At 35.8% G+C, this 14,468-nt stretch overlaps 1 protein-coding gene across 1 annotated transcript; it reads left to right on the top strand.

Annotated features, from left to right (window-relative positions):
* Positions 1-3,278: 3,278 nt before the first annotated feature.
* On the top strand, positions 3,279-8,392 carry LOC309654878 (olfactory receptor 10K1; the record flags this gene model as incomplete). Its single annotated transcript, XM_082449399.1, has 2 exons — positions 3,279-4,155; positions 7,278-8,392. The coding sequence occupies exon 2, from the start codon at positions 7,424-7,426 to the stop codon at positions 8,390-8,392; it is 969 nt and encodes a 322-aa protein (XP_082305525.1). The 5' UTR covers positions 3,279-4,155; positions 7,278-7,423.
* Between the last annotated feature and the right edge of the window lie 6,076 nt (positions 8,393-14,468).

Here is a 14,468-nt window from a genome sequence, read left to right as displayed (position 1 = left end):
TTCTGCAAGAAACTCATTTAAAATATAAATTTGCATATAACAGTAAGAGTTTAGAAAAAATGCACAAAAATTCTAATCATTAGAAAGCCAGAGTGACTATTTTAACATCAGACAAAGTGTATTTCAGCATCAAGAATATTAACAGTAGTAATGGTGACCATTTTTAATGATTAAAAAATTGAGTAAAAGTTCTAATGGTTAAAAATGAATATGCATTTTACAACAAAGATTCAAATTCCAGGAAGGGCCAAAACAAAAGCAGGCAATTCCAAAATTGTAGATAAAGATTTCAAACTTCTCTTTTTGTAATTGATAAAGATTGATAAAGTATAAAAGACCTAAACAGTAACACCAAACTTTATTTAATTGATATTTATAAAACTCCACATCCAACAAAAGCAGAATATCATTTTTCTTCAAGCCTATTTGCAAAGGGAGAACACTTCCTGGGCCATTAAATATATGTTAAGTGATTGCTGGACTCAGAACATATCAAGGCTATCTACCTTTTACACTTCAATTCAGTGTTGCATTGAGAGTACTAGCCAATGCAACAAGGCAAGGAAAACAAATAAAAAGCAGCCATATTGGAAAATAAGTAAAACTCTATTCACAGAAAATGTGATTATTTACGTACAAACTGCAAAGCAATCAACGTAAAAAGCTAGTAAAACATTTTTAGTTAAAAAAAAAACCTAGTAAATGAATTTAGCAAGATTGTAAGATATGCAAAGACTCCAAGGTAATAAGTTGATGTACAAAACAGAACTGTATTTCTTTACAATACCAACAAAAAATGTGGAAACTGATATTAATTACAATAGCAATATAAAATGCCATCAAAACCATGAAATATTTAGGTACAGTAAAAACTAAAAAGAAAAACTACTGAGAAAAAACAAAGAAGACCTAAATAAATGTAAAGTTGTAACATGACCATAGATTGAGAGACTCAAAATTGTTAACATGGCAATTATCCTCAATTTGATTTATTGTTAAACACAAGTACAATACACATCCCAGCATGCTTTTCTCTAGAAATTGACAAGTTGATTCTAAATTTTATATGAAAATGCAAAGCACAGAGAATAAACAAGACAATTTAGAAATAGATGAAAACATTTAAAATAGATGAGCACAATTTAGAAACAGATGACCCAGATTTCAAGACATACTGTAGCACAATGTTGACCAAGAGGTATTGACATAAGAATCGACAGAAATAAGTGACAGAGGTCAAGAGGTACAAACTTCCATTAACAAAATAAATGAGTCATGGGGATGAAATGTACAGCATAAGGAATATAGTCATTTATATTGTAATATCTTTGTACGGTGACAGATGGAAACTAGATATAATATGGTGATTATTTTGTAATGTATAGAAATACCAACTTGCTATGTTGTACACCTGGAACTAACATAGTAGTTCAATTATACTTCAGTTAAAGAAATATGTGGACACTGGGGGGAAATGCATCCAAATTGTAATAATAGTTACCTCTGGGGAAGTGGGGAACATGGGTGACTGTTAATTTTTAACTTATGCTTTCATGTATTTCTAGTTGTCAGCAATGAACATGTATTGCTTGTAAAATTAGAAAGAAAATAAATATTAAAAATGAAAAGAAGTGTAGACACATGAATCCATGTAACAGAAAGTACAATATGGACATAGTACCATGAATATAAGGTCAATAAATTTTCAACAAAGTTGTGAAGGTATTTCAATAAGGAAAGAATAGTCATGTCAACATACTGTGGATGGAAATACTGGATGTACATATTAAAAAATATAAACCTTGACTCTTACCTATTCTCATAAACAAAATTTTAGAAATATCAAAACTACACACATTTCATAATAAAACATAGGAGATAATCTGCAGCTTGGAGTAGACAGATATTTATTAGAGAGGAGAAAGACCATGTGAATAATAAAAAGAACAATATGATACATTGAACTATATCAAAATTAAAAACTTCTGCTATCCTAAATAATGATTATGGTTACACAACTCTGTGAATATACTAAAAACCACTGAACTGTACACTTTAAAAGTGTACGTTTTATGGTATGAAAATTATATTTTATTAAAACTGTTATAAAAAAGGCATGATTAATAAAATGGAAAAATAAACTACATAGGAGGAGTACATATTTGCAAAATGTATATCTGATAAAGGACTTGTATTCAAAATGCAAACATCACTCTTACAAAGAAAAAAAAAACAAGTTAATTAAAACATAGTCAAACATTTGAATACATACTTCAAAAACAAGATGTACAAATAGCCAGAGCACATGAAAAGTGATCAACATAATTAATATTCAAGAAAACACATGATAAAAGTGCAATGAAATATCACTATACATTTAAGAAATTTAAAAGACTGACTACACCAAGAGTTGGCTAGGATGTGCAAGCACTGGTACATGCATACATTGCTCATGGAAATTATTTATGATACAACCTCGCTGAAAAAGAGTCTGGCAGTTTATAAATAGTTAAACAGCCATTCCATTCATAGGTACTCATCAAAGATAAATGAACATGTACTTCTAAGCAATGACTTAGAAATTAATATTCATAAGAGTTTTATTCCTAATAGTCTCAAACTGGAAGTAATGTAAATGTCCTTCAACAGTCTGACAGGTGAATAAATTGTGATGATTAGGGACTTCCCTGGTGGTGCAGTGGTTAAAAATCGCCTTCCAATTCAGGGAACACGGGTTCGAGCCCTTGTCCGGGAAGATCCCACATGCCGTGGAGCAACTAAGCCCATGCGCCACAACTACTGAGTCTGTATGCCACAACTACTGAAGTCCACGTGCCTAGAGCCTGTGTTCTGCAACAAGAGAAGACACCATAATGAGAAGCCCGTGCACCACACGAAGAGTAGCTCCCACTCACAGCAACTAGAGAAAGCTGGCACGCAGCAACGAAGACCCAATGCGGCCAAAAATAAATAAATTTAAAAAAATTGTGATGATTAATAAATGGAATACTGTTAAGCAGTAAAAAGTGAACTAAAAATTTAACAATATGAGTGAGTCTCCAAAACATTATGGCAAGTGGAAAAATAACAAGACACAAAACTGAGTATATGGTTTGATTCCATTTATATTAAATTCTGGCAAAGGTAAAACCATATCAACAGAAAGGAAGATAATTAGTTTTCTTGTGCGAGGACTGAGTGGGACTGACCACAACGGATAGAAGGAAACTCTTTAGGCCTGTAAAAATACTCTATCACTTTATTGGGTGGTTGTGGCTTTTATGTATGCATTTGTAAAACTCACCAAACTGTACATTTAAATTGGGAACATTTTATGGTATTTAAGTGAAACCTCCAGAAGGTTAATACAATTAGTTTTTGATTCACACATCTCATTTATTTTAAGCTTTAAACTCTATTTGTAAGATAACAAGTAACTTAATGATAACGCTCAACTAGACATAAAATACTTGTTAAAAGTTAGGTTTTTGTAGATCACCCCAATAATCCTGACTAGAATTTTAATGAACAAGAATCTCATAAGACGAATTTGTAATTAAGCCCTACTTTGGCTCTTATAAACACTAAAGGTGAGAATCCCTGCATAAATACACCAATATCCGAACGTAAAATTCAATGAAAAATGTCCACTTGGTCTGCTGTATTACAGACTAAATCATGGTGATTTCTCTTTCAGAATCCATCACAAATGGACTGAACTTCCAATTCAGACTAATTATGTTCATAGCTCCTGCTCCCCAGGTTCCTCAGCTAAGGGTACCCTGAGAAACTGGAAACATTATTTTTCCAAAATAAACTTGACTTCTAATTAACCCCAAGACAAAGTCTTTAGGGCAGTAGATCAAGCCTCAGGAGTCCAATAATCACAGTATGTGTTTCTAATAATCACTTCCCATGTGATACTAAGAACTGCATGAACCAGAACTTCTCAAGATCGTGACTTCGGCTGGACAAGCTGAGAGTCCTGATGGATAGGGGAGGCTACCTCTGCTGATGCAGATGAGAGCTTCCGTCTCAAGGCAGATTCACTCTCTTCTGCTGCTATTTCCTCAGGTTCTGGTCTTTGGCTTATTCCTAGTGGGTTCCCAGATACTGAATACCTGCTTCTGTCTGAATTGAAAGGAGGAGAGCAATGTAGGTACTTGCTGAGCAGTGGGAATATTGATCTAGTCTGGGGCTTTGTGGGGTCTAGACCTGAATGAAGGCTAGTGCTTGTTAACACTTTCCCTCATTACAAATCTGGCAAGTGGCAGGGTTAAGAAGCAGAACCAGGGGCTGCTTTTAACTCCAGGTACTAAAAGTGATTTGGCATGCTCCATGTTGTTCTCTGAATTTTTCTTCATGATTATACTGGGTCATTTTAGCTCCCAGTTAGAGTTTCCTTTCTTCTTTCTTTCTTCTTTTTCTTCTTCTTTTTTAAGATTGGTTGATTTATGGATCAAATGAATTAATACTTATCAAATCTCTACTCTTTCTACTGTCTACTCATGGATGTATGATTTTAGCTATATATGAAAACTGATGCAGTTTTTAAACTCCATTTTAATAAGGCAAAATCAGGATGTTCATGTGTACTTAAGAATATAAAAATTCCACTTCTTTACTATCTGAGGCTGCCTACATAATTTCTCCCAGCTAATAGATTGATGCTTTTCTTAAGATAAATTGAATATCTCACAAGTATTACACCTGAAAAACATATAGATTTGCCCGCTTTTGAGGTACACAGTATCCTCAAATATTGAGTCACTATTTAAATCTAAACTACATAAAATCCCTGTGGAGTATCTAAGAAGTTAGAAAAATAAGTTGGGAAATGTCATCTCTAAGGATCATAACCTGAATTCCATCCACAGGCTCTAGAATATTATAAGGGGACTTTCAGGGTCATCTAACTAGAGAATGTTGGAGTCCATGAGTTGAAAATGTTCTTGAAAGTCAGTACTCAGCTGTTACCTTAAGTCAGATCCCTTTCTGTAGGATATCATGCAAGGAGCCTCTTCTTAAATACTTTCCATGCATCTTAACAGTTTTTTACAGTTATTGACCTGTCCCCTTTAATTTTAAAATAAGGAGACGGAATATCCAAGTTAAGTACTTTGCCCAAAGTCACACAAAGCTAGACCTAAAATATAGATCTTCTCAGTCCAAATTGAGGGATCTTTTACTTTAATCTTATAGCCTGTGGGTATTTGGCCGGAAGATCTTTTTATTCTTCTGCTCTTATATCTTTCTATCCATAGTACTGATATAACACACTGTGGTGGTCTTTGATGTCTTCTTGAGCAGATGGGGGCTGCCTTCTCAGGTATACTGTGCCAGTGAGTCTCCATACACCACGAAAAGGGCAAATATATCAATCATACAACTCATTTAGATTGTGGGGTTATATTAACAGTATGTAGAAATCCACTTAACTGAAAAAAGCTGCCCACATGGGTCTGAGTGACAAAAACTCCAAACAGTTCTTTTTTTTTTTTTTTTTTTTGGTATTGGGTAGATCCAGGCACTCTTTCAGAATCAGGTAATTCAAACTTCTGTGGTCTACTCTACAATTCATAGTCAGTGGAGTGAGGATATAGTGGGGATTAGACATGGGTTAGTTGAAAGGAGATCCAGAAAAATCTTGGAAAATTGACAAGACAAGGATAAGCAATGACCATAAATTTAGATTTCCCTCAGTGTCTTGGAGTAGATGGAAATTCATATGTCCAGGTGAAAGTGTTATATAGTGAAACTGTCTCATTAGTCTGCCTTTCTTGATATAGAAAACATATAATTAGTATACATATACATATGTATATAATGGGGATATACATGGTATACACATTCTTTATATTTATATATATAACAGAAATATCTTTATAGTTACAGAGTGAAAAATTCCTATTATTTGTGTTAAAGAGTTTTAAAACAAGTGTATGTGAGTATCCTGATACTAACTTCAAATAAATGAATACTTATAACTACTAAGTTGAGGACCAGTTTCTAGTAATTAAGAAAGAAAAAAAATTATCTCTAAATTCTAGGAATAGATACAAAGAGGGTCAGAAATTTCCAATCATTTAACTTAGGGTCTAGAGAACTAAGGTTTGCTATTGACTAGAAAAATGCAAAAAAAAATCTGTGGTAGCAGATTCAAATAATTCTTCAACACAAAGTGATGTAAAAGTTATACAAATATAGTGAAAAGTATATAAACAAACACTGGACACAACCAATACATGCTAGATGATTTTGTATCCAGAGAATACTTTCTTACTTCTTAGGCTTGCTCAGTGGGAAACACACGCATGAAAAATTATCTTATATAAGGCCTAAAAATGACTTTACAAATAATCCTTTCTAGCAGTTTGCAAACTGTATTTAGCAGCAGAATATTCAAAAGGAATTTTATTGACATAATAATATATAAAAGATATAAAGCTTATGGTTTATGTCAGTGGTAGGAATTTCAAAAACTGCCCAGTTTTCCCCTTCTCTCTCGCTTTCTGTGACAAGGTGTTGGTCATTTTTTGCAAAACTATTTTTCTGAGTTTCTCTGAGGCATCTATAATGGGAAAAGTGAAGGGTGTTGTAAAATGTCACAACGTTAATGAGTCTCTCTCTTTTTTTAAACCAACATAGTGACTCTTGTCTTCCTGAAAAAGAATATTTTTTTAAACTAATGTTATCTTCTGTTCTATCCTTGGCTCAGTGCTCTAGTTTGTGGATCCTCCAGAAGCGTTTCTAATTGGTCTATCGTTGGTCATTCTGTTAGAAATAACACTAAAAGTTTTTTTCTTTTTTCTTATTATTTTGGGTGTTGACATAAAATTGTTGTAATGAATATTGACATAAGGTATATGATATTCTTACCACATATGTTAGCATATACTAAGTTGTCAATTAATACAGATCCCTTCACACTTTTGTTCAGCGATCATCTACTTCTTCCTATCCCTCCCCATTTTATGGTTGATAAACTGAAGTTCACATGCTGTATCTGAACATTACTCATTCTTTCATTCCACTTTCTGATCATGCTTAGGTAGCTGAAATTAACCATGTTTTTCACTTTTGGAGAGCTGGTTTCCTTAGGCTTGTAGTGAGCAAGAAAATCAAAATAAACCATAAGTAAGATACAAGGGAAAATGATCAGATAATGCCTTAATCCTTGGCTAGAGAGATAACATGTCCTTGGTATTGGAATAAAGTCTGCTAATTGGTTGTCAGTTATTCTGTTCCATATTTAGCTTTAATTCTTATTTTGGCAGATATATTTGGAGGAAATGAATGAGTTCCACCAAACATCTGGAAATGCCTGCCACCTGTAGGCTTTGTGCTGAGTTCACTGTCTATTTCTCCCTCCCTGGACTCTGGCCTCTGGCTCTGGCTCTGGCTCTCCTATATAACAGTAGCCATGGAGTGGGTCAATGAAACCTCGGTGAGAGAGTTTTTCTTCCTTGGCTTCTCATCTCTGGCTGGGCTGCAACAGCTGCTCTTCGTTGTCTTTCTACTTGTTTACCTGTTCATGCTGGGCACCAATGCCATCATCATTTCTACCATTGTGCTGGACAGAGCCCTCCATACCCCTATGTACTTCTTCCTTGGTGTCCTCTCCTGTTCTGAGACTTGCTACACCTTCGTCATTATACCCAAGATGCTGGTTGACCTGCTGGCCCAGAAGAAGACCATCTCCTTCCTGGGCTGTGCCATCCAGATGTTTACCTTCCTCTTCCTCATCTGCTCTCACTCCTTCCTGCTGGCAGCAATGGGTTATGATCGTTATGTAGCCATCTGTAACCCTCTGCGTTACGCAGTGCTCATGGGTTATGGGGGGTGTTTGGGACTTGTGGCAGCTGCCTGTGCCTGTGGTTTCACTGTCTCAGTGGTCACCACCTCCCTGATATTTCACCTGCCATTCCACTCCTCCAACCATCTCCATCACTACTTCTGTGATATCTCTCCTGTCCTCAAGCTGGCATCTCATCACTCTCACCTCAGTCAATTGGTCATATTCATGCTTGGTGTGTTTGTTTTGGTTATTCCACTGTTAATTATCCTGGTCTCCTATATCCGCGTCATCTCTGCCATTCTAAAAATCCCATCCTCTGTTGGAAGATACAAAGCTTTCTCTACCTGTGCCTCCCATCTCATTGTGGTAACTGTTCATTATGGTTGTGCCTCTTTCATCTACTTAAGGCCCAAATCCCATTATTCTTCAAGTCAAGACACCCTAATATCTGTGTCTTATACCATCCTCACTCCATTGTTCAATCCAATGATTTACAGTCTGAGAAGTAAGGAATTCAAATCAGCCCTTCGAAGAGCAATGGTCCAGACTTCATGTCCTATTAATCAAAGAGCCAATTTTTCACTATTCAGTTAACTGTATGCATTTTACGTGCCAGGTGACACGTGTGCTTTCACACAGTTTCTCATTTAAGTGTAGAACTCACACTGTACCATGAAGATCTTTTACATATTAGGAGAATGAGGCTCAGAGAAGTTAAGATATTTTGAGTTTCTACCATCAGTGATCTCTTAGAAGGTTATGCAAATGTAGGAAAGAATTACTTATTTATAGAACAAAAATTTCATTATATTTCAGTGCTGTAAAGTTTGATTATTCAAAAACATATATGTCAACAGAGGAGAGCAAAGATACATCCAAGTTCTTTGAAACAGAATAAAGGAAACCTCATTTAAAAAAAATTTTTTTTTGTCCTCGCCTCGCGGCTTGTGGGATTTTTGTTCCCTGACTAGGGATTGAATCCAGGCCATTGGCAGTGAGATTGCGGTTTCCTAACCACTGGACCACCAGGGAATTCCCAAAGAACCTCACTTTTTGACTGAAGTATAGTTAATTTACAATGTTGTGTTATTTTCAGGTGTACAGCAAAGGGATTCAATTATATACTGTGTTGGTCAAAACCTTCATTCAGGTTTTCCCATATGATATTTTATGTATATATATATATATATATATATATATATATATATATATATATTTAGGTAATATATATTATATAATATCAGATTTTTCCCGTATAGATTATTACAAAATATTGATAGTTCTCTGTGCTATACACTAGGTCCTCGTTGGTTGTCTTTTTATATACAGTAGTGTGTATATGTTAAACCCAACCTCCTAATTTATCCCTCCCCTTTCCCCTTTGATAACAATAACTGTTTTCTGTGTCTGTGAGTCTATTTCTGTTCTGTAAGTTCATCTGTATCATTTTTCTTAGATTCCACATATAAGTTATATCATATGATATTTGTATTTCTCTGACTTACTTCACTTTGTATGATAATATCTAGGTCCACCTATTTTGCTGCGAATGGCATTATTTCATTCTTTTTTATGGATGAGTAGTGTTACATTGTATATATGTAAAACATCTTCTCTATCCATTCATCTGTTGATGAACTATTAGTTTGCTTCCATGTCTTGGCTATTATAAATAGAGCTGCTATGAACATGGGGGTGCATGTATCTTTTCAAATTTTGGTTTTCTCTGGAAATATGCCACAGGGTGGGATTGCAGGATCATATGGTAGCTCTATATTTTGTTTTTTAAGAAACCTTCATACTGTTCTCCATAGAGGCTGTAACAGTTTACATTCCCACCAATAGTGTAGGAGAGAAACCTCATTTAAAATGGGTTGGACAATAAATGCTGGAGAGGGTGTGGAGAAAAGGGAACCCTCTTGCACTGTTGGCGGGAATGTAAATTGATACAGCCAGTGTGGAGAACAGTATGGAGAGTCCTTAAAAAAGTAAAAGTAGAACTACCATACGACCCAGCAATCCCACTACTGGGCATATACCCCAAGAAAACCATAATTCAAAAAGAGTCATGTACCACAATGTTCATTGCAGCTCTATTTACAATAGCCAGGACATGAAAGCAACCTAAGTGTCTGTAGACAGATGAATGGATAAAGAAGATGTGGCACATATATACAATGGAATATTACTCAGCCATAAAAAGAAAGAAAATTGAGTTTTTTGTAGTGAGGTGGATGGACCTAGAGTCTGTCATACAGAGTGAAGTAAGTCAGAAATAGAAAAACAAATACCGTATGCTAACACATATATATGGAATCTATAAATAAATAAATAAATAAATAAAATGGTTTGGAGGCCGGAAATGAGAGTCTTCACACACTACAACTTGACATCAATTACAGACCCCTATAGAAAGGCAGCAACTACAGACCCCAATAGGAAGAATTCTCATAGCCTGGCAACAAGCACAGCCAAAGGGAAGTGCTGCACTGTCCTAAACTCTTACTTTCCTTCAATGTAATTTCATTCAAAACAACCCCTTCCAACTTCCACTCTTTTCTGTACAAAGTATTGTTTAACTCATTTGTTTGTTAGACTTGCCTATAGTTTTTGCTATAGCATGCTTGTCCTAAATTGCAGTTCTCTGCTATTCTCAAATAAATCCTTTATGCTGGTAAAATAACTGGCTGCTTTATTTTTTAGAACAACACTGTCTATTTCCATGGAACAGTAGAAGATAAGCTGATTGTCTATCCTTACCCCTCCTCCTAGCAATGTTTTATTTTCATGAAGAAAACAGGCAATCTTGGTACCCTTCACTGTGCAGCTATCCTTGGTGACCCTTTTTGGTCCCTGATCCACCCACCTCGACCTACATATTGAAATGTCTTTGCTTGCCTTGGGATTGTTTTGTTCTTCCTTTGTTTGAGGTTGGAACCTCATTATGGAGTCTCCTTCCTATATGTATGCATTTCCTTCCCATACTCTCCTGTCTTCGCCCCCACGTTCACTCCATGCACATCATATCTATTGCTTCTCTTCCAGGAAGCTAGTAACACTGCATATTTGCTGAAGTATCTCAGGTTATCTAAGCAAAAGGATTGAGACAATATAGTAAGGTAGAGAGCTAGTCTTCCCTAATGACTAGAAAATCTGCGGAAATATATTCAGTGACTTCCCTTTCCCTATAGAATAAAGCCAAGAATCCTCTGTTAGCAAGAATTTATTACCTAGTCTCTGCCTACTTCTCTGACATTATTATTTCTAAAGTTATTATTATCCATTTCTCATAGTTGTGCCCTCTGAAGCTAATCAACCTTTTGCTGGTCCTCAAAGTGTTATTCTGTATTCTGCTGTGTTTCCTCATGGGCTCCTTCTTCTCTGTGGAATAGTTCCTCCCCTCTCTTTAAACTGCATATTTCAAGATAGCCTGAGCTACTCTCTCACTTTCTCTGTAAAGCCTTCCTTACCTCCTTATTGCAACCTGCTCATGACAGTAGGCTCTGCCTTGTGTTCCTATGGTCATCAGGATCTATTTTTATTATACCATTTATTATTTCAACAAAAATAATTATTCTTTGCTTAATATATGCAAAATACTCTTTTAGCAGCTTGACATCAACGATAAACAACTATGTGTGGTCTTTGCCCTCTGGAACTATGTTCAAGTTTGAGACAGTCTCAGTAAAGAGGTAAAATCAGGGAAATAATTTACCACATGTTGAACTGTGCTTTTTAAAGGAAGAGTATTTGTAGGTGTAGGCGAGGAAATATTAAAGTAAATCTAATTCAGGTTGAATAGTGTGGAGATGACCTCCCTAGGAAATTGATGTATAACCAAAAACTGAAGGGTAAGTAGGAGTCACCAGGTAGAGGGGATTATTTGGGGAGATCCTTTCATACTTAAGGGGCAACATGTACAAAAGCCCTGAAGCAAGAAAGAGCTAGATGAGTTGAAGGCAAGCAAAGAAGGTTAACATAACATGTTTGTTTTTTTTTTTTTTTGTCTTTCTGTGCAATGAATTTGAATTTCCTGAAGGCACAGATTTTATATTAAACATAACCTTGTCTACACTGTTCCTGGTATAGTGCCTGGAACTAAGGTGATGTCTGTGCTATGAAGAGCCTTGTCTATTCTGCCATCTTCTGCTGCCAAGCTTGCTCAGCCATGTTCATGTCCTGTCTTGGTGAATGTCAGCTCATCCACTCCCGTAGCCACGCACCTGAACGTGATTTCACCACTCTTTTTTTCTCTTTTTACACCACACATTAACACATCCACGAAGTCCTATAAATCCGATGGATTATGATATTTTCAGTCATATCCCTTCTCCATTTCCACAGTCTCATTCTGTCTCCTTTGAATCACTTCGAGAACTTGAAAACAGCAGTAAGCGCGTTAGCTGGAATTAACCCTGGTCTCCAATTATTCTTTTTTTTAAACAAATTTATTGGAGTGTAATTGCTTTATAATCGTGTGTTAGTTTCTGCTTTATAACAAAGTGAATCAGCTATACATATACATATATCCCTGTATCTCCTCCCTCTTGAGTCTCCCTCCCACGCTCCCTATCCCACCCCTATAGGTGGTAACAAAGCACCGAGCTGATCTTTCTGTGCTATGCGGCTGCTTCCCACTAGCTATCTATTTTACATTTGGTAGTGTATATATGTCCATGCCACTCTCTCACTTCGTCCCAGCTTACCCTTCCCTCTCCCCGTGTCCTCAAGTCTATTCTCTACATCTGTGTCTTTATTCTGTCCTGCCCCTAGGTTCTTCAGAACTACTTTTTTTTTTTAAATATAGATTCCATATATAGGTGTTAGCGTATGGTATTTGTTTTTCTCTTTCTGTCTTACTTCACTCTGTATGACAGACTCTAGGTCCATCCACCTCACTACAAATGACTCAATTTCAGTTATTTTATGGCTGAGTAATATTCCATTGTATATATGTGCCACATCTTCTTTATCCATTCAATTGCCAATGGACATGTAGGTTGCTTCCTTGCCCTGGCTATTGTAAATAGAGCTGCAATGAACATGGTGGTACATGACTCTTTTTGAATTATGGTTTTCTCAGGGTATTTGCCCAGTACTGAGATTGCTGGGTCATATGGTAATTCTATTTTTAGTTTTTTAAAGTACCTCCATACTGTTCTCCATAGTGCCTGTATCAATTTACATTCACATCAACAGTGCAACAGGGATCCCTTTTCTCCACACCCTCTCCAGCATTTACTATTTGTAGATTTTTTGATGATAACCATTCTGACAGGCATGAGGTGATACCTCATTGTAGTTTTGATTTGCATTTCTCTAATGATTAGTGATGTTGAGCATCCTTTCATGTGTTTGTTGGCAATCTGTATATCTTCTTTGGAGAAATGCCTATTTCGGTCTTCTGCCCATTTTTGGATTAGGATGTTTGTTTTTTTGATATTCAGCCTAGGTTTATACCTAGGGATTTTATTTTTTTTGTTGCAATGGTAAATGGGAGTGTTTCCTTAACTTCTCATGCGTGAGCTACTTTTAAATTTTGGAGATTAATCCTTTGTCAGTTGCTTCATTTGCAAGTATTTTCTCCCATTCTGACAGTTGTCTTTTTGTCTTGTTTATGCTTTCCTTTGCTGTGCAAAAGCTTTTAAGTTTCATTAGATCTCATTTGTTTATTTTTGTTTTTATTTCCATTTCTCTGGGATGTGGGTAAAAAAGGATCTTGCTGTGATTTATGTCATAGAGTGTTCTGCCTATGTTTTCCTCTAAGAGTTTTATACTGCCTGGCCTTACATTTAGGTCTTTAATCCATTTTAAGTTTATTTTTGTGTATGGTGTTAGAAAGTGTTCTATTTTCATTCTTTTACATGTAGCTGTCCAGTTTTCCCAGCATTACTTATTGAAGAGGCTGTCCTTGCTCCATTGTATATTCTTGCTTCCTGTATCAAAAATAAGGTGACCATAGGTGCATGGGTTTATCTCTGGGCTTTCTATCCTGTTCCATTGACCTATATTTCTGTTTTTCTGCCAGTACCATACTGTCTTGATTACTGTAGCTTTGTAGTATAGTCTGAAGTCCAGGAGCCTGCTTCCTCCAGCTCCATTTTTCTTTCTCAAGATTGCTTTGGCGATTTGGGGTCTTTTGTGTTTCCATACAAATTGTGAAATTCTTTGTTCTAGTTCTGTGAAAAATGCCAGTGGTAGTTTGATAGGGCTTGCATTGAATATGTAGATTGCTTTGGGTAGTATAGTCATTATCACAATGTTAAGTCGTCCAATCCAAGAACATGGTATACCTCTCCATCTGTATGTATCACCTTTAATTTCTTTCATCAGCGTCTTATAGTATTCTGCATACAGATCTTTCGTCTCCTTAGGTAGGTTTATTCCTAGGTATTTTATACTTTGTGTTGCAGTGGTAAATGGGAATGTTTCCTTAATTTCTCTTTCAGATTTTAATCATTAGTGTAGAGGAATGAAAGAGATTTCTGTGCATTAATTTTGTATCCTGCTACTTTATCAAACTAATTGATTAGCTCTAGTAGTTTTCTGATAGCATATTTAGGATTCTCTACGTGTAGTATCCTGTCATCTGCAAACAGTGACAGCTTTATTTCTACTTTTCTGATTTAGATTCCTTTTAATTCTTTTTCTTCTCTGATTGCTGTGGCTA

This window comes from Balaenoptera physalus, assembly GCF_965194825.1.
Source record: "Balaenoptera physalus genome assembly, chromosome: 1".
NCBI classification, from domain to species: Eukaryota; Metazoa; Chordata; class Mammalia; order Artiodactyla; family Balaenopteridae; genus Balaenoptera; species Balaenoptera physalus.
This window is presented reverse-complemented; position numbering and strand designations above follow the sequence as displayed.